The 21,535-nt window shown below is 44.1% G+C and overlaps 1 protein-coding gene across 2 annotated transcripts in view; it reads left to right on the plus strand.

Moving 5' to 3' along the window:
- The window catches only part of crlf3 (cytokine receptor-like factor 3), a 46,119-nt gene that overhangs the window by 14,433 nt on the left and 10,151 nt on the right, over positions 1 to 21,535 (plus strand). Inside the window, exons 2-3 of one of the 2 annotated variants that reach the window (XM_034206199.1) lie at positions 20,369 to 20,436; positions 20,521 to 20,648. In XM_034206199.1, the coding sequence (XP_034062090.1) occupies positions 20,379 to 20,436; positions 20,521 to 20,648 (186 nt within the window). In that variant the 5' untranslated portion in view covers positions 20,369 to 20,378. The remainder of the gene's footprint in view (positions 1 to 20,368; positions 20,437 to 20,520; positions 20,649 to 21,535) is intronic. The other variant, XM_034206200.1, reaches the window with a different exon arrangement.

Here is a 21,535-nt window from a genome sequence, read left to right on the forward strand (position 1 = left end):
ATCATCAGAATTTGTGTGAGCAGCACATTTAACTACTGCTAGCTGTGCAGGGAGCAGGATAGCGTCTAACAGTTGAGCCACTAACGCATGATGTTGAATAGGCTTACCAGCCGATGTTAAGAAACCGCGCATTTTCCACAGGACTCCAAAATCGTGGCATACCCCGAAAGCATACCTGGAGTCTGTGAAAATGGTCGCAACTTTATCTTGTAGCTTACACAGTAGGTCTCTGCCCATCAGGTTAATTGGGCTGCCCTCTGAGATAATGAAAGAGTGTTGCACCTGTGATCCATCAACGGAAATATTAGTTCTCTCTGAAATAGGCTCTGCTATTGGAACGCCGGAAACGCCTACAGTGGTAACAAAACTGTTAGTTGCTTTACACACCTTCTCTTTTGTTCGTACAGCTGATAATGTGGCACCACTGTCAACCAAAATGTCAACAGTTGTGCCATTAACCTCAACCGGCATCATTGGATCTTCGCGGGGGTTAGTGGAAAGGCGAATAGTTGCTGCTTGAATGTGGATTTTTTGTGTTATTATCCTCCATGGCCTCCCTATTGTTCATTATAGCCACCCTGTGCTGCTGCATACTGCCCCTGCTGGGCCTGCCTGTCATAGGGTGGAAAGTGGCTGCTGGACATAGGTGGGGGAGGCGGCAGTGTGGGCTGCAGGGGTGGGGGCAGAGCAGGCAAATTGTGTGTGTGCTGCTGTGCCCCCCACCTCTTAGGACATTTCCCTGCCCAGTGCTCAGTGCTGCCGCATACGTGGCAGTGCATTTGTTTTTTTTGGTTTTTGTTTTGCTGCTGCCTGTTCTTGTTTTGATAACCTTGTGACTGTCCTTGGTTCTGATACTGTGGTGTGCTGTTTTGTCCCTGAGTCTGCTGGTAGTTACTCTGACCTTGATAAGCCTGTGTGCTTCCCTGTTGCAGCACCTGGGCCGTTCGGGGAATCAGACAAATCTGGCTTCTGTGTAGGGCCCGCATGGTGGCAATAGTAACTTTCCAGGTTTTCATCTGCCAATCGGGGGTGGCTAACATGTAAGCTTGAGCTGTCTCCGGGATAAGGTTATGCAATAAGCTCTGTACTGCAAACAAATCATTGATCTCTCTTTTAATGCCTGCATTGTTGTCCCACACCGTTATGAATCTCTGGATAAAGTCTGGCACTGTTTCTGTAGGGCTCTGGATGCAAGCCATCACTTGGGAAAAGTCAGTGTGAGTTTTAGCACAAGCTTTGATAGCCCTAGCTCCGTCAGTTTCTAGCCACTGAGTGAGGGACTGTGTTACAGGCCAATCTCCTGCGTTTGTGCACACTGGAAATTTAAACTCATCTTTGCATGTTGGCCATTCGGCTTTGTATGTGAGGACGATCAGCTGTTTAACATCATGCCCCAAACAGTTATAGACCATACACACATTAGTCAGCCATGACAGATATTCATCTGGGCTTTTAGTGGGGTTGGGCGCGTGTCTTGTGACATCGATAACCTCTGAGGGAGTCCATGGTTTAAATACCGGGACTTCCCCTATCAGGATTTTCGGGGCATTGTGTGTTTCACTGGCGGCTGCGGCTTGTTGTGCTTCCTGCGCTGCATTATGTGCCTCTTTCTCTTGCGCAGCATGCGACGCCTTTCTTGTGATCATTTTTCCCCTGAGTGCCGCTATCTCCTCAGCTGTGAATTTGCGCGGTGTGTGTGTGCTAAACTGAGCGGAGGAGGAGGGGGAGGAGAAGGAGGAGGGGGAGGAGGAGAAGAAGAAGGAGAAGGGGGAGGGGGGCTTTGCTCTGGAAATGTCCCTGTCTCTGCTGAAGACTGGCCACCTGAATAACCAGAAGCCTCACCTCCGCCTCTGTAATCTGCCATTTCCTGTAAACCTGCGTTTCGCTCTGTGTGTGCGTCATGTATTTCTTGCTCCCTTTCCCTCTTCACTTATATCTGTCTGATGTTTATGATAGCTGCAACTGCCTCCAACAAGTCGTTATCTGAGTTTCTGGCAATATGATTTATTTATTTTGTCTCTGTGGTGGGGATTACTTTGGGGCAGAGAGTTACAGTGTGCTCCTTGATAATGCTCTGTGTTAGTTGGACCCCTGCGTCTGTCAAGATGCTAATCACTTGGGACGGGAGGGGCTCTTTTCCTTGGCGCCTAACCCAGTCGGGTGATTCTCACGAAACCACCTTTGGTCATGTCTGTGAGGAATTGACAGACAAAATTACAAAAATAATCAAAATAATCAATTCTATATCAAACTGCATTGTGTATTGTATGTGGTACTATTGCTATTTTTGTAGTTGAGGTAGTAATTCATATTTTTTTCACCATTTTTCCATGTAGAAATTCATTACCGTAATGCGTCCGGAGTTTATTTTTTTACATTTAACCCCAAAATATCACAATAAATCTGCACAATTTAATACATACATAAATACAAAAAATTGTTGAAATGGTACATTCTTACTGGTAATATAATTATTTTGGGTCTAAGATTTATGAATTAAAATATTTTTGGATTAATATGTGTGTCCGGAGCATGTGAAGTTCATTACCGATGCACTGCCTATTTGGCCCCATTACAATTCCTGTTTGTTTAAATTAGTTTTTTTTTTACCCATGATGCATTGCATGGAAGAGAAGATGCAAGATAGCTACAAGGTAAGATGTCCTTTCAAGGTCAAGCTATAGATATGTTAAAGATTCAATTTACTGACACCCCAGTGTACACTACTAACTGTCATTACCGTAATGGGGTATTATATAATGTTTTTTTTAAAGTTATTGATTCCAAAATCAATAGAAAAGTTGCTTTTATAGAGCCAGAATGATAGTGCAAATATTTCTTTTGTAGCATCATGGCTATGCTAACTATTATGCTAGCTAGTGTTATGGTCATTCATTACCGTAATGCTCTGCATTCATTACCATGTCATATAGGAGGAGGCTGTTACGGTAATGAACAAAATTGTTGCGGTAATGAAAGAAATGTGTGCAGCTATGTATGGTGAGCTTTAACTATAAAGAAATAATTTATATATATTATTTGAATCTAATTTATTTAATGAATACTGAATCCCTCTTGAAATTAAGTTCAGAAAAGGTGGAAAGGAAAAGGGCAGCTTCCAAGGTGAGGGTGGTGAAGCACAGAGAGAAAGTGTACAGCAACCCAGATACATAAGGAAGGAAAGAGAGAGGTTAGAACAGGACATCTTCACATTGTGTGTGAGAGAGAGAGTGAGTGAGAAAGAGGGAGAGACAGAGAAAGAGAGACAGAGAAAGAGAGAGACTGAGAAAGAGAGAGACAGAGAGAGAGAGACTGAGCCAGTGTTTCCACCAGGGGGCCGTCTTGCCGTCATTGGATGCCGTTTTTCAGCTCGGAGCGCCCTCAACTCGAGCCGAGGCGGCCCAAAAAAAAGATTTATCCAAGAGAAGATCGACAATTTTTATCGTTTAAATCAGGGGTTCCCAAAGTGTGAGGCGCGCCTCCCCTGGGGGGCTCCAGAGAGCTTCAAGGGAGGCGCAGCCGCCAGAAAAAAATAAAGAGAAACAGTGAAATCTAGCTAGTTAACTTCAGCTAACTTTATGCGAGCTGCAAAATATGGATAGATTTTTAGTGAAGTTACCTAAAGTGAGAGAGGAGACAGCGTCTGTCAGAAAACGAAGGAAGTATGACAATGATTATTTGAAGCTAGGATGTTCATGGACCGGTCCTGATGACACTCCACTGCCACAGTGTGTTATCTGCAACGAGGTGCGAGCTAATGACAGTATGAGACCATGTAAACTCCGGCGTCATATTGAGACGAAACACCCATGTTTGGTGACCAAGCCACAGGAGTTTTTTGACCGGAAGCTCAAGGAATTGCAGTCACAGAAAAATGTCATTGACACATTTAGCACTGTGAATACAAAGGCAACCGAAGCATCATACCGAGTGGCGTTACGGATAGCTAAGACAGGTAAACCTCACAACATTGGTGAAACGTTACTCCTCCCTGCTGCTAAAGACATCTCCGTCTCAACTATTTCTCTCCGAGTGCAACGTATGAGGAAGCTGCCATCCTTAACCTCAACATGTTTAAAACATAAAGATAAAGAGGTTTAAAAAAGCTATTGTTTAATGTTTTAAGGAGGTGACGCTCAGCCAATCAAAAAATAGGAAGGTAGCGAAAACAGAGCATTTTATGACATTTTCTCACCTTACATTTTCTCTTTGAAATGCAATTGAATACCCCTGCATTATAGCAACAATAATAATAGCAATAATAATTGGGAGGGGGGGCGCGGCTGTGATTATGTTCTCTGAGGGGAGGCTCACCTTCCCACACTTTGGGAACCCCTGGTTTAAATGACAAAAAGGAAAATGACATCCCTCTGTTGGAGGGGCAAAGGAGGCTGGTGGGATTTTTTTCGCCGCCAACAAAGCCGGTTCCTGTGACGGAAAAAAGTGTACTGCCAGCGAGCCTTGCCGTTGGCTCTCAGCCTGAGTTGCCGCCATCCTAGTCTCCGCCAGCATCCCCCGCCCGTGCAGGTGCCCCGGGGCCGGTGTTGTCGTCATCTAGCCTCCCACCCCATCCAGAGCCTACGCCATCTGACAATGTCACTTCTACACCCGTAAGCCACGAAGAGAAACCGGTCAGCCACAACAAAAGGAAGCTTGTCGGAACCTGGAAAATGAAGTTCCCGTGGTTGTGCTATAATAAACAAAGTCATAAAATGTATTGCACACTATGTGTAAGGGAAAAAAAGCACAACGTGTTCACCTCGGGGACGTCCAACTTCAGGGTGAAGACTATAGAGATGCACATAAAGGGGGTGGATCACAAAGCAGTGCTAGATGCACAGCATTTACGGAGAAACAACATTCAAGTTGCCGTTAATCGAATGGTCTGTGCCAGATCAAAGGCGGTAATTGCGGCCAAGAGGAACGTGTATTACCTGGCAAAAGAACTGTTGCTGACACACAAAAACAAAAGCTTGAATGAACTGTGCATTCTGCAGGGATGTGAAACCTTGGCAGAACTGCGAGTTTCAGAGAACGCCCTCACAACGACATAGTGCAGGACATGCAGTGCGCCGTAATGTACTGAAGGAGGATTTCATTGCAAAGTTAAATAACTCAACATTCAAGGGGCTCATGACTGACGAGTCCACGGACATTTCGGTGGAAAAGCTTCTTTGCACATATGTTAACCTAATAAATGACGGTGACTTAGAAACCCACTACTTGTGCAACACAAAGATACTGCATGTGACGCTGCTACCGTAACGCAAACCATTAAGGAGCAGTTGCAAAATTACAACATCGACCTGAACGACATAACTGGCGTCCGTACAGATGGGGCAGCGGTTATGACTGGAAGAGAAAATGGGTTCGGGGCGCGTTTTAAAAAGGGAAAACCCAGCCATCGGTGGCACACACTGCGCTGCACATAAGCTAAACTTCTGTGCCCAGCAGGCTGCTGTGGCGATACCATCCCTCCAGCGCTACCAGAGGACGGTGGGCAGCATCTATGGATACTTCTCCAACAGCAGCTCTCGGCAAGCACGGCTTAAAGAAATGCATGTCATCCTGGACACTGATGACGTTCAGCCTGCTGTAACCTCAACGATCAATGCGCTGTGAGCCATGCAGATTGGAGATGAAGGCGGCCTAAAATTCCAAGAATTCTTGGCCAACATTGTGGAGAAAAACGGCGAGATGTATTTTAAGGGAGAAAAGATAAAGGCCACCAGGGCGATGCGGCAGGCCGTGGATGGTGTAAGGCAGCGCTTCCTCGACACCCTCATCCAGAATATTGAAGATCGTTTCCCCGACATCGGCCTCTTTTCCGCTTTTCGCATATTTGACCCATGGTGTCTGCCACAGGACAACACTGAACGTGCGGGATTTGGACGCGATGAGATGCAGACCATCCTGGATCACTTGTGCCCAGCGGGACGGGAACCTATCGTTGACACGGACACCTGCAGCGCAGAGTGGTCACCTTTTAAGGAGCTGGTCCATGCAAACTACAGCAACAATTCCTTCCAGGAGTTGGTGAAGATCATGGCTACACAACATGCTGGCTTCCTACCTGAAACCACAAAGCTCCTGGCTGCAATCTCGGTCATTCCAATGAGCACGGTGCGGTGCGGACGTGGATTCAGCATTCAAAATCGCATAAAGACCAAGGGCAGGGCAAGAATAAAAGCAGAAAATCTCGACTGAATCTGCATTGAAGGACCACCCATTGAACAGTTTGACTTCTACAGAGCCCTAGAAAAGTTTAGAGTGGAAAAACACTACCGCATTTTCCAAGGACCATGCAAGGAGCGATGTCCCTGCCGGCAGCGGTGATTTTATACAGGTACATTATGTATCATGTAACAAATGTTACGTTACTATTGTCTATTGTGTGTGCAAAGAGACAGTATATAAAAAAACGGTGCAATTCAAAATTGTGTGTGAATATATACGTAAAGCGATAGTATTTATAAAGCAATAGTATATCTCTTCTCCATGTAAGGTCATTACCATAACAAAAGCTTTTCATTACCGACATGCTCTTTTCATTACCATAACACTTCCTTAATAAGTTAATATTTTGATAGGAATATGGAAAACCTTCAAATTTTCATTTTGTACAGGAAATGTTTGGTATGTCTGTTCATATTTTAAAATTGTCTTTTTTCAATCAATTGTACAATTTACACCACAGTAAAAGTCAATGTGTGGAACATAAAATTGTGTTACGGTAATGAAGTTAATAACTAAAATCATTATATTATTATATATTTACCTGAATTATTACACTATGTGACTACTTGTGACTATTGACAGCAGCATACGTTAAAAAATAAAATGCCAAACATTTACTCAAATATTTAGTTATCATCAATTGAAAATGTGTTACGGTAATGAATTTATTTGGTCAATGACTCGTTAAAACTCTCTAAAAATGTGTTTTAAAACATATACAGAACTTTTCTTTTACTAGGGCTAGTTCATTTAGAACCTGGTTGATACTAATGAGAACAATTATTTTCAAAATCTGCATCGAACTGTTTTGGCTCATGTTACACCAAGTTCGTGAGAATCACCCAGTCTGACATTATAGCTTTAGCTACGGCCGCTACATTGTTGCCATGTCTCTCTTTTATTCTGGACATGATATCTGCTCTGACGTCAAAAGCGGTTTGTAAACTGAGTAAGTGACAACCTGCAACACATTTGGAAACATTATCAAGCAGTCTTCTGAGTTCACTAGAGCCCCATTCACATCCACCTTCACTCTTTTTTCCCACAGACATCCACGCTTTCACGCTTTTTTTCATGTACCCTTTGTCCCAAGCTGGGTTAGGATCATCATCAATAATCTGAGAAACCTATCGCAGCACACTCATATCAAAAGTGCCTGTGTATGGCCAGTCAAACGGGATTCTCCCTCTCTGATTGTTCTGTTGTGAAAATTCGCACATCAATGCTGTAAAAGGCATCACATGATTCCAGCCTACAGCTCTGCCGACCATCCCAGACGGCATATTTGGGGAAAACATGTGTGTGTAATTCTGTTTGTCTGTTGCGAATTTTGGTAGGTGTGATGTTTGTTTATCGTATGTTTGAGTTTTAGTTTTAACAACCGGCTCAGGTGTGGACAGATGATTACCCATGTTTGTGGTTAGTATTTGAAGATCAACACTGCAATTTGGACAAACAAACATGAGCTCACTAATAAACACCAGGGCGACAGCAAAGCTCTTCAACTCAATATTAGTCCGGTTTTAAGAGAGATCCTAGAGGGGGTGGAATTATCTCCAGTGGACGTCTGCTCACGTCTACCCTTGTATACAAGTGATTTATCGGTGCTTGAAAGCCGTCCAAGAGCGATAACTAAGCTTATCCTCTTGCGACAACCACTAGGCTATCTGTTTCTAGTGGCGCTGTGCCCCCCCGATCGGAGCCCACAGACTTTTTCCCTGCCCTTTCTCTCCAAACAACAGCTCAGTTGACTGTAGTCCGTACGACCAGCCTATATCTACTCGCCATCGAGTTCACCTCAAGGTGAAACACAGTTTGCCTATGCTTGCTTGCCACTACACACCTCTGATCAATTAGCCTATAATTTTATGTATGCACTCCTGACCGCCACCTGCTCCAGAGAACCGTGGCGCATCGGGAGTGCACGCACTTCGCGCTGGCCCGTCTAACCATGAGAAAAGCGGTCCTAAACAACGAGTGCTTTTAGACCGTCCCGTTTGAAGGACGGCGGTGCCGTGAGTTAAAACCTAGACAAAAACTGTGATTTTCTTCCTCTCAGCCTGCACTGCTCCAGCCCCACACACACACGGTGAGGTTTTTACACACACACACGCAAGGCTGCAGCTGGAGCCGTGTTTCTACAGAGAGGTGATAGCAGTAAATATCTCTGGCTGCTTATTTTCAACTGCTATGTTTGGCCACTAAGACCCTCAAAATCCGGCGATTTGTCCAGTACAAATCTTTTGCATTGCTTTCAATTCACACAGAAGCTCCACCTCACTGATGCTCTTTCTTTAAGGTCTCTTTAAACATGAGCTGTGCATGCTTGTATGGCACTTCCGTCCCGAATCAGCATACACAGAGGAAGTCAGCCAGGACTGAGTCCCCAGACACTGATTCCCTGGGTTTAACTATCCCCAAATGTTCATTAACCAAAAGGAAACGCAGCCGATCAGTTTCACAGGTAATTTTAGGATACCGTCAATCACAGATTCTGGTAAGGCAATGTCCAAATGTGGATTTGAAATTACACTTACCAGTTCTGAAGATATATTGGTATCCTGCCGACAACGCCAATTTGTAGAGGAAACTTCTGTGTAGCATGCAGTGGAGTCACCGACTCAGGAAGGAGACACGGGAAGAGTCGGAGCTTTGATGTCAAACCACTGTGATTTATTTGGAGTTGGTACCAGAGTATTCACATCACAAATCCAAGAGTCAGAGGTTCTGACTTCACGGTAGAGTTGCCACGTCAATTCTGGAGAGCCTCTCTCTTGCCAGCCCATCTAACTGGTTTCGCAGAGAGTAAACAACATATTTGAGAAGATAGCCTAAACAGTGTGGGAACACAGAGCTACTTGCGTCGGACACTTATGACCTCGAAGATTTTACCTTGGAGTCCACAAATACAGAGAAGGAAGTGTCCCAGTGTACCCACAACACAGACCATCTGTATCCCAGTATTGACCGGTCACAGAATGGGAACAATAACATTATTGGCTAAGCCGCCTGTGTCCTTAAAGAAGGTAAACAGACATCAAGGTTTGTCCTGTATGTTACAAATTGGCGTCTTATGATAATTATTTCCATAACAAAGAGTAAAAGGAAGAATAAAAGAATGGACTCACCAATCCTAGAGCACCGACGCTGTCCTAGTTGCACCGGCCTAATTGCAGGTGCCGATCCCCACCGCCTTTGTTTCGAGTGCTTGGGGCCTGAACATGCCGGGGACAGCCTGACCCAGTCTCCCTCCTGTAATGCCTGCCGGATGCTACCACAACTTAGCCACCGGCACCGCATAGGAATATTTTCAGGCCTACTACGAGGAAACGGAGGACCACGTGGACCTCACGGTGGTGGAGATGGAGGAACAGGATGCGGCTGGGGGGGTGCCATTCGTTTTCGACATCCCGGCGGGCCGGCCGGCTGGCCCCGTTCGTCGAAGAGGAGGAGGACGAGGGTTCCTCGATGTCGGGTGCTTCCGGTTCGGACGGGCCGCCACACAGGTCCGCACGTCAGGACTTCCCATCGGTGATGGCCATCGCGGCAGAGCGTGTAGGATTACTGCTCCCTCCGCCACTACCGCCAAAGCCAGTGAGCCGCCTCCGTCAGGGGTTTTACGGCCCGGCTTCCCTGGCGCAGCCGGCCTTCGTTTCGCCCCCGTTGCCAGACATCTGGCGGTGTGTGGAGGCGACGGCCGCTGAGAGCGAGGGCTCCAGTGGCAGGTGTGTCCGGTGTCCTAGGGGTGCAGGGCCGCTCGGACACGGTGTGTCCTGACGTGCCCCCCCTTGATGAGAGCCTGGCGGCTCATCTGCTTCCGCAGGCAGCTGGATGGGCGGAGGGGAAAAAGCCTCTGACCCCGCTGCCTTGTGACCGGGAAATGCCGGAGTATTTGGACAGAATATTCCGGCTCGGTGCGCAGATGGCAGCAGTGGCCAATAATCTCGGTGTGTTGGGCTATGAGGTGTGATTTGTGCCAAAGAACAGACAACTAGGCTGACTGAGCGGATAACTAACGTGCGCTAACGCCTCCATCAATTTTGAATGGGTTGACGTAGAATACAGGCGACGTCACCACGATGTCAGACGTCACGGCGACGTATCATAGGTGCGCTCAAAGTATGCGCTCAAAGTACGCGCTCAAAGTACGCGCTCAAAGTACGCGCTCAAAGTACGCGCTCACATGGCTGCAGTGTAGCCTGGAAAGCGCTATCTTAGATATGCTTGATAACGTACGTGTGGATATGCGAGTGAATAACGTATGTGTGGATAAGCATGTGAATAACGTACGTCTCGCCTCCGTTTGCATTGTATAGCATTATCCTAGCATCAGTGGCGTTTTTATATGTACAAAACTGGTGGGGCACAAAAAAACTTAGATGTCTATATATAAGCAGTGACGTGCAGTGAGGTTGATGGCTGGTGAGGCACTGACTCTTCAGGTTTACAAATATTATATTTTGACCTAAATCAAAATATAATATTATTTTCAAAAGCTTTTTTTGTCTGATGCTTCGATTAATTTTAAACAGACAGTTCAACAAAAGGATACCCAAAAAATGTAATTTTATCATTTAAATATTGAATTGTTCTCTCTTAGTAAGATCTCATTTTCAATAAAATTGCGGTCTTACCTTGACTTGAAGATGAAGCCCATTTGCCTATCCTTCTGGACAAAAATCTCTATTACTTTTTTGTAAAAGAATGGACGGTTGAAGCACTTTTAGCTGCTTACACTTTATTAAACTTTTACATAGAACGTAGCATAACATGTACACCCTGGCTTCATTCGCATGCCTGCTCCGGTGTGTGTTCCCCTCAACAGGGTCCGTGTGGAAATATATAACAACTATTGTAACACTTATCTTCTTGTAGTTTCAAAAGTCTATCATAAATCTAATCGATAGATTTATGATTCAAAAATTATAAAAGTAGGGTAGAAGTGGATATTATCCGGCTGAACAAAACGTGCATTTATCTAACAGGTACGTTTCCCACAGATCTTATTTTGAGCTATTTTCTAAAATCCTATGGTGAAATCTCATTGCTTTTTTGTGGAGGGAACTATGGGAGGGAACCCCATGGAGGGAACCCATGTGCAGCTTACTTCCGGGTTTTAGGACGCGTCCCTCGTCTCCTCTTCACACACCACACTTTTCGCGGCACACGTACTTACAGCCAATCAGCTCTGAATTATGTGAGATGACGTATGGTGGGGATGGCAGCTCACTGCCCCTATGGTCATTATTTTTTTAATGGCCCTCCCATTTGACATTCCTGCCCTCCCCCAATAAACACGTTTTTATTATTTATAAAAAATATATATATATATTTGATTTTTTAAATTATAAATAAACTGTGAACTTTTATGCTACGATGTATGTGATGTCAGATAGTAACACAGGCTGCGTCAAATAAATGCAGATGTCTGTTGTGATTTCTGATTCGTCCACATTTAGACCAATCACAGTGTCACACTCTGCCGCCTATTCTGGATTTGTTTATTGTTTATTGTGCATTCTGTAGACTCCCATTTCTGTTTGAATTACAAAACGGACATCAGAAATTGGCTTAAAAGGCAGGGTCGGCGTCATGGGGGGTCATTCGCGGGCCATGCCCCCCCAAATGAGTCATTGTGCCCCCCCAACGCAGGGTGGGCAAGCCTAGCCACTTTGCCGTTTTTTTTTAAATCATATAAGTGAAAACGTTTCCACTAAAGGTTTTTTGTGTGAAATACGTCAGAAATAAAGAATACAAATATAAAACACAGCCTGAGCTGTGATCACTGCTGCTCTCTGATTGGTGTGTTGCTTCACCAATGACCCCCGACCTTTGTTTTGTTATCATTACGTGGCTGTGTGTTTAGATGAAAGCCCGGTGGCGATCTGTTCATCTGTTACACTGATTAGTGATTATACAGTAAAGCCATCGAAAATAATATGATATACAATACAGTACAAGTAGCCTACTTCTGGGTCTCTGTGTTTCATTCAAGCTCGGCTCTGTGTGTGTGTGGCACGAGCGCATTTTGTGAGTGCGCAAGCGGTAACGTGGAATGTTGATGTTAGCATCTGGTTAGCTAGCTATGCTAACGGATATAAAGAGCTGTTTCTACACCAAGGTGGAGGAGAGTCCTCTCCTGTCAGACTGAGAGGATCGTATAACCTCAGCTCAGTGAGGTAAGGACTCTCTCAGTGTTTAGATAGTTAACTTTGGTGTAAGTTATCTCAGTGGGTCTCAAACGGTTTGGTCACCATTTATGTAAACAAGTATTTGCGAGGAATAGGCCTACCTTTATATGATCATTATAGTTATTAAAGAATAAGAGAATAAATAAAAAACGGTTATGAAATACTATACTCCGGCTCCCTGGCTAAATGATGCACTGCGTGCTAATAGAACCGTCCTTAGGGCAGCAGAGCGGAAATGGTGGAAATCCAAACACCGTGACGACCTCCTAACCTATCAAGCTCTCCTCTCCTCTTTCTCTGCTTCAATCTCTCAGGCAAAAAGCACTTTCTTTCAAGATAAGATCCAATCTTCCTATTCCAATCCTAAAAAACTATTTTCCATCTTCTCCACCCTCTTGGACCCTCCAAAAGCTCCTCCCCCCTCCTCACTTCTGTCAAGCGACTTTGTTACCCACTTTGAAAAAAAGGTTAATGATATTTGCTCTTCTTTTTCTGACTCACCTTTACTCACCGCTGGGTCACCAGACCTTCCTTCCACCAACACACTAACCTCCTTTTCCCCTCTCTCTCCAAGTGAGGTTCTTACCCTCATTACTTCTGCCCGCCCTACCACCTGTCCTCTGGACCCTATCCCTTCAAACCTCCTTCAGAATATCGCTCCTGATATTCTACCGTTTCTCACCCATTTCATCAACACTTCTCTAACTTCTGGTCACTTTCCAAACAGTCTCAAGGAGGCAAGAGTAAACCCTCTCCTAAAGAAACCCACTCTCAACCCGTCTGATGTTATAAACTACAGGCCTGTCTCTCTCCTCCCGTTCCTGTCTAAATCACTTGAACGCGCTGTCTTTAAACAACTCTCCTGTTATCTCAATCAGAACAACCTTCTGGATCCGCACCAGTCTGGTTTCAAGGCAGGTCACTCCACAGAAACTGCTCTCATTGCTGTCACGGAGGAACTGCACACTGCCAAAACTGCATCCCTCTCCTCTGTCATCATCCTGTTGGACCTGTCTGCTGCATTCGACACGGTGAATCATCAGATCCTCCTTCGCACTCTCCAAAAACTTGGAGTTTCAGGCTCTGCACTTTCCCTCCTCACCTCATACCTGAAAGACCGTACCTACAGGGTGACTTGGAGAGGGTCTGAGTCCGACCCTTGTCAATTAACTACGGGGGTCCCTCAGGGCTCTGTTCTTGGTCCCCTCCTCTTCTCCTTGTACACAAACTCGCTCGGATCAGTCATTAGCCCGCATGGTTTTTCTTACCACTGCTACGCTGACGACACCCAATTAATTCTGTCCTTTCCCCGCTCAGAGACCCAGGTCGTCGCACGCATCTCTGCTTGTCTAGCTGACATCTCTCAGTGGATGTCTGCTCACCACCTCAAGCTCAACCTTGACAAGACTGAGCTGCTCTTCCTCCCGGGAAAAGATTGTCCAACTCTTGACCTGACAATCAACATCGGCACCTCAGTTGTTTCCCCGACTCAGACTGCAAGGAATCTGGGTGTGATCCTAGATAACAACCTGTCCTTCACTGCAAACATCACTGCTACAACCCGTTGCTGCAGATACACGCTTTACAACATCAGGAAGATACGTCCCCAGCTGACTCAGAAAGCGACTCAGGTTCTGGTCCAGGCTCTCGTCATTTCACGCCTAGACTACTGCAACTCCCTCCTGGCTGGTCTACCTGCATGTGCCATCCGACCTCTGCAGCTCATCCAGAATGCAGCGGCTCGTCTGGTTTTCAATCTTCCTAAATTCTCCCACACCACTCCGCTCCTGCGCTCCCTTCACTGGCTTCCGGTAACTGCTAGAATCCACTTCAAGACACTGGTACTTGCTTACCGTGCTGCGAATGGATCTGGCCCTTCCTACATCCAGGACATGGTTAAACCGTACACCCCAGCGCGTGCACTACGCTCTGCATCAGCCAAACGACTCGTTGCGCCCTCGCTGCGAGGGGGACCCAAGTTCCCATCGGCGAAAACACGTGGGTTTGCTGTCCTGGCTCCAAGATGGTGGAATGAGCTCCCCATTGACATCAGGACGGCAGATAGCTTGCACATCTTCCGGCGCAAACTGAAAACTCATCTCTTTCGACTCCACTTCGAGCGTTAGAACGATTAACGAAGCACTTTTATACTAATAAAGGACTGGCTTACCTAAAGCCAGTTGAGTAGCACTTGAAATGTTTGGCTCTATGAAACCTGATATACTTATATGATTCTGTTTTCTTCAAGGTTGTGTCTTCCTGGTCGAATGTACTTATTGTAAGTCGCTTTGGATAAAAGCGTCAGCTAAATGCAATGTAATGTAATGTAATGTAATATAGGACAGTAACACAAGAATACAGTTTAAAGGGGGAGTGATTAGTAAAATATCCATAAAGAAAAAGTAAATCTGTGTACAGTTCTGTTTCATATGGATGCTGAGAGATGTAGGCTATCTATAGATCTCTTCATGTTGTTCTCAAAGTGCACCAGATTGATGCATTTAACTTCAATATTTTTAAAATAATCTTCCCAGGGGAGCATGCCCCCAGACCCTCCTAGAGCAGGTTAGGTCCACCCCCACCTAAAACATGTTCACATGGATAGGATACTAAATACATTTGCACCCTTTTTATATGGTGGCCTATGTCCTTATATGTTTCTGTTTTGGTGGTCGTGCCACAACCGTGCATGTATGCACAAGTCATAGGTGCGCTATAAAATAGCACTACACCCTGCAATGTGTGTGAAAGACAATAGACTTTACAGCATGTTTTTTGAAGTTGCGTTGGTGTTTGTGTGTTGGTTGTTGACGGCAGTGTGTGCCCCCCCTTGGTAAATGATTTCCCCCCCATTCGATTCGTTCTAGAGCCGACCCTGTTAAAAGGTCTAAGGATTTATTAAAACGAAATAGCGATGAAAGAACTGTAGCTGATGCAGCTGCTGGCGACCCTGCACCTGCCGTTGCAGCAGCACGCCTTAATGTCACAAGCTTGACCTCGGCAAACCCCGTGGCTGAGTTAGCGAGCCCAATCCTTGACTCATCAAGGCGGCCGCCACCAACGCTGTCCTCCGAGGCACAGCTCCTTGTGCCCCTACGATCACCACCTGCGTTGCCACACCCTGTACCACACCCGCCAGCATCCTCCTCCTCCGTGCCGGTGCCCCCACTACAGACGCTACCTTGCAGCACATCAACGGGTATTATTGGGCCAGCAACCACTCAAAGACCAACAGCCCCAGATGATCTTGGGGTTAATAAACCCAACCAGGTGAAACTGGATCGTTATCAGGAAAGAAGCGCACTTTTGCCACTGTATGGTACAACAACAGAACATGGCTTGAAGATTCGTTAAAAGCAGACGCAGCCTTTTGTTTCCCCTGTAGACAGTTTAAAGTAAATACGTCTTCATCTGATGCGGCTTTTACTGTCAAAGGTTTTTACGACTGGAAACACGCATTACAGACTGATAAAGGACTGCAAAGGCATGCCGCATCAAAAGAACACATTTCATGTGAGAGTTTGTGGAGAGAGAGACAGATACCCGAGGAAACAAATAAGGAAATTAGTACTTTGGTGCACTGATCAGCTGGCACGGAACTGTTATTACGTCAGCTGTCGTTGATATTATAGCTTTTAGCTGTCAACCAACCAGGGGCGGATCTAGACAAATATTCATGTGGCAAGAGGGTGGCAGGAGATTTTGAGGGGTGGCATCCCCTAGCAGAAGTATATGCTGATTTAAATCGCAGTGTAACGGTACACGTACTGAAATTATTATTGAACGCATCCCTGTGACCAGCTCTCATAGTATGCCTCTCGTCCAATGAAATGACTTGGTCGCTCTATGATATATACCTAAGATTACTTCCAGAAAGTTGTTCATGTTCTCAATTTTTTATATTTAACGTTATATTCGTTCGGTACCCTTCGGTTCACACGTGTACCGTACCGAAAACGTACCGAACCGAACTGTGACCTAAAAACCGAGGTACGAACCGAACCGAAATGTTTGTGAACCGTTACACCCCTACAATCAATGTTAACTTGGAAAGCCACAATATTAATATTTTAACTCAATGACATTAGGTGATATTATTGTGACACATTAGTAAAGCCTTACATATACATATGTAAGGTGGCAAACGTAATTTAATGAATTTTAACTGAACAATAACTGAATGAGTTTGTCTCACTCTTAGACCAGCAGGGGTACCAAATCTATGCACTGCTGCAATAAGTACATTAATTAACTGTCTCATCGATGTTTGTCTGAATGAATATGATAATATTAACAATCATATTATTCCTATCAGCTGTCAATCACTGTTAATTAATAATAATAGATTTAATTTGTTAGCGTTTTTACAGGTGCTCAAAGACGCTTTACGGATGAAGAACTGGTATGATTCACATATACATTTATTATTGAATAAACTATATTTTTTGGAGGAGTTAATGATGAATGTTCATCAAGATGCTTGCTCACCCTCCTTCAAATTTGAAAAACAAGTAATTATATCATTATTGATATACAGTTACAACCTTGACTTTACATCAGAAAGAACAAACATTAAAGAAGTGACTAACTGCCTCAGTTAGGGTTAGAAAACGTGTATTCAGCTAAAACATCGCTGCAGTTATTATCCAGTGGAAAGTCCTTACCTACTGGCCTAGTTAAATCAAAGTGGTTACTTTCTGTTGGCTGGGCAGTGAAGTTTTACACACCGTCTGATTTTACTTTCTCAGGACTTAAAATAGTTTTTTGGGGGCAGACCCCCTCAAAGAACAAAAGATATACACTCATACAAGGTCATCATCTTAACAGTTTGTTATTCTCATCGACTCATCCGTGAGCAGAGCATCAAGTTGGCATGTCTATTACAGCTGAATGCGGCAATTACTATTTTGTTCAGCAAAACGCCTCAAACTTATTAAGATCAACAGCTGTAGTGGGTTTTGATTCAATGCTGAGTACAGCCAAACTTCACAGTCTCTTCTCTGTCAGTGTAGACCGCAACTACCTCATTCCTTCAGTGCTTGGGTCCGAAAGGCTTCTCGTTTTGCGCCGTCCCCCCGTTCAAGTGAATTCGCCACCAATCATATTTCCACTCTCGCGCCAGGACCGGGGGAGGGGTTACATGACGTGCATATTGTGCTGCATTCACTTGCATTCGGACATTAGAGACTTTCTCTCATAAATGTCCGATGAGCCACAACTTTTCTTTCAAAACAAAGATGCCAACTGGGGTGGCAGCTGGGGTGGCAAGGCTATTGTTTAGGGTGGCAGTTGCCACCCCATGCCACCCCGGTAGATCCGCCCCTGCCTAAACACTCTTCATATTGCTATTTTTTTGCTGCACCAGAATCAGGTTGATGGCATCGTAGGTTTACAAATACAAGGAATTTCAAATCAAATCAAGGTTTATTTATAAAGCACATTTAAAAGTGATTTTTGGTCGAGCCAAAGTGCTGTACATGTAATAAAAACACATTACTACAATCACAACAGAAGACAATAAATGACAACAGATATATAAAAAACACAGGGAAAAGTCAGGAGTCGTGCTCCGCTCTGACTAGAAGGCCAGGGAGAAGAAGTGTGTCTTAAGAGTAGATTTAGAAACCCCTAGGCCAGGTCTGGGCCGACCTCACATGGAGGGGCAGAGTGTTCCAGAGCCTGGGGCCAGCTGCTGCGAAGGCTCGGTGCCCTCGGGTTTTGAGCCTGGTCTTGGGCACTATCAGCAACAGCTGGTCAGCCGACCTTTTTCACACTAATTTGCTTTGGTGTGAAATATCGCATACTGTACACAAAACCTAAGATGTAAAAAAGGAGCAAATATTGTGTATTTTTTTTTTTAAATGAACACCTATCTAAAAAGACGTTAACAAGAAATGTTAATATACCAGAAAGGGAATACCATAAAGATGTGTCACACATTTTTTTTAAAAAGAAGCTTTGCCATTTATAGTGATCGTGCGGTAATTATCTTATGTGTATTTTTAATGATCTGTACACGATGACATCTATTGCATGTCTGTGTGTCCTGAGAAAGGAATCCTTCCCTATAGTAGCTCTCCCTGATATTTCTTCAATTTTGTTCCCATTTGTGATATTTAGCTTTATATATGAGTAACATGTCATTGATTGATATTACATATTTTGGCTTGCTTTGGTGCCTCAGTTTTATTAAGGCGGGAAAACACCCTGAAATCACAGGTAATGTTTCCAATAAAGTTTTCTGGTGCTAAGTACTAAAATGTACAGGGTGCTTTCGTATTTATCCTAGATAGATTTTCATAGTCCCTGTTTATGTATGATCCGGTTATGGATTTAATTTAGAGACAGTATATTCACCGCAGTGTAATGTAAGATGCCCTCCTGGGTCACGTGATGATGATACTGTGTATAGTGCATCAGGCGCTACTTCCTCTTATGCTGCTGTAAAGGAAGCCGGCCGACCGCAGCCGGGCCAGGTTGTGTCATTACTTTCAGCTCTGAGGAGGGTTTGTCTAAAAAGAAAGTAACTTTTAGGCCTTAAATATCTGCAGAACAGAACGCCTATTCCTCCCATCATGCATCATCTTGTATCAAACAGGAATTGAGCATATTACAAACAATTCATAATTTAACAAGGCACTAAAAGCTTACTTTACTAAAGGCATGAGTGATCATTCAATGTGAAAATGTATCATTAGGTAATCATATCGTCAGGAAATGATATATCGTGATACAGAAAAAGGTAATACATTGAAAAATAGAAACCCATACAAAGTCAAATTGGACAGATAGTGACGTTTTTTTATGGTTTTGTTTTTCTATCACACTTAACATGACCACTTACTTCATATAAACAAACTTAAATACTCTCACATTAGCCGGATGCCATTATTTGTCTGATTACTCTGTATTTGTGTGCAGGCAAATCACTTTTTTGTCCTCCATAATTTCACTTGAAACTGACAAAAGAATGTGTGGACTGCTGAGGGAATAAAACCGCTTCAGTATTCTAAAGACTTGAACCCTAACTGATTCTGAACAATGAATATTTAAAAGAATGCCTCACTGAAAATAAGTGTGAAATACACTATGGGTTTGATAGTTTATTGTATTTTGTTATATATTGTTCAAACAGTGTTTCTGTGAGATGTGTTGACGCTGTTGTAAACTCTCCTAATCTGTTAAAGTGTGTGTGTGACTGCGAGACATTAGCTCTGACATTACAGCTGTTTTTTTAAAACTCTGCATGTTGACGTTACTTTGTTCTGTGCTATCAGTTTCCATAAATACAATGACCGGCTTTTACATTATCACACAGCCAAAATAATCAAATGCAGAATTATTCTAGCGATATTTGATAGGGGATGTGAAGGCCACAGGAAGTAGCTTAACAAACTGCTGAACCTATCATGTGTTTTATTTTAGTTTTGTGGTTATCCAAATTGTATTAAAATGTCTATCAATCTTGTCCTACGCAGCAGAGTCCTGAAGTGGTGCTAACGGGCTGGTAGCAGGAGGAAGTGGTTGTTCTTGTTGCATCACTTCCCCTGCCAGTCGAATGCTCTGCATGCAGTGTTGTACCTTGTAGTTTTTGTGGTGGAGGATGCAGGCTGTGATGCATTTCACTCCATATACATGTGTACTCTTTGTTATTTTGAGCCTTATACTAAAATAGTTTACAGGGGCCCTAATATGCTAATGTCTAAGTTCATATTAGTAGTTTGTGCCTCTACTGTCACATGTCCACATGCTTTAATGTTCAGAAAGCTCTTTATTCCCCCCTACTGCCTGTGCTGCAGCTCCTCTCTCTGTCGGCCGGCTCTATGTAATTGGTGAACCGCTAAGAGATGTCCCGCCCCTTAGCCCCTATCACGCACAATTTGTTGTAGCGCTAGCCGATAGAAGCGTGAGTGTAACGTAGTGATGTCATTATGTTACAGAAGTAAACAAATGATTACAATGGAGGCGTTGCAGGAGTGTGTGGGAGAGAAACTCCCTCTGGATGAAAGTAAGTAGTATGAGTGTGTCTGGTTACAGGTTATTCTGCATGTTTGGTTGTATTTTGTAACTAATCTTCTTCTCTGTGTGTCAGGAGGTGGGAGGATGTCAGTGGAGGTGGACTTGTTGCTGCAGGAGGCCAAAGAAAGCATCGAGGCGGCCCAGAACTACCGCAGTGAACTCCAGCAGCGCCTCAATGGCCTCAACCAGGCCCGCAAACAGGTAGCACGCTCACAGCTCTGCACACACAAAGATGTAGTCCAAAATACTTTATTCTACATGTGTTATTTAAAATGATTCTTTATTAATCTTCTTGTGCAAGTTGTATTGTTTAAAAGGGACACAGGTTCTCACAAATTGTTGTGTGGTCACTTTAAGAGTGTATTTAATTGTTTCAATTTTAGAAATGCATATTGTTACTAGTGGTGCACGATAATTATCGGTCCGATAATAGGAATTATGACGTCATTCCTATAAAAGTATTAATAGCCCCAATAATATTCAATATATTTTTTGGGTAAAAAAAAAGAAAGAAATACTGCAGTGTGGGTGGATTGGGATGAGGGGCGCTTGTTTTTCACTCGGCTCCTCCCGTTTTGCCAGTACTGTGGTATTAGTGGTTTAGGAAGAGGGGAGTTTTTCACAAATCCAGCGCTCCCTAACTCATGCCTGGCTGTGACGTAAATGGTGTGCGGCCGTGAAGCCAGGACAGTAAACAAACATGTCGTCGGTAGTATGGGACTATTTCAAAGTTTCACAGTAGGATAGTTCGCTTGCTATTTGTATTAACAAATGCAATGGGAAAAAGACAACGAGCTATAATACTTCCAACCTGATTAGTCACCTGAAACATCGCCATCGCTACGATGGTGTGTTAAAAGCGTACGAAGACGCCTGCGCTGCTAAACTAGCGGCGAATCCAAAGCCAGCTGCAAAGGCACCGGGGCTTTTACCTATCGACGAGGCTTTTGAAAAAGGCAAGAAGTTTGCCAGAGACGACCCCAGGGTTAGTTTTGTTCATAGTAGTAATGCTCATGTCATTTGCTCACTACTAGTCTTTTTTTTACCACCAGGTGTGCAAAAACTACAGGTACATTTAATATATATAT

Source organism: Gymnodraco acuticeps, unplaced genomic scaffold, assembly GCF_902827175.1.
Source record: "Gymnodraco acuticeps unplaced genomic scaffold, fGymAcu1.1, whole genome shotgun sequence".
Lineage (NCBI taxonomy): Eukaryota > Metazoa > Chordata > Actinopteri > Perciformes > Bathydraconidae > Gymnodraco > Gymnodraco acuticeps.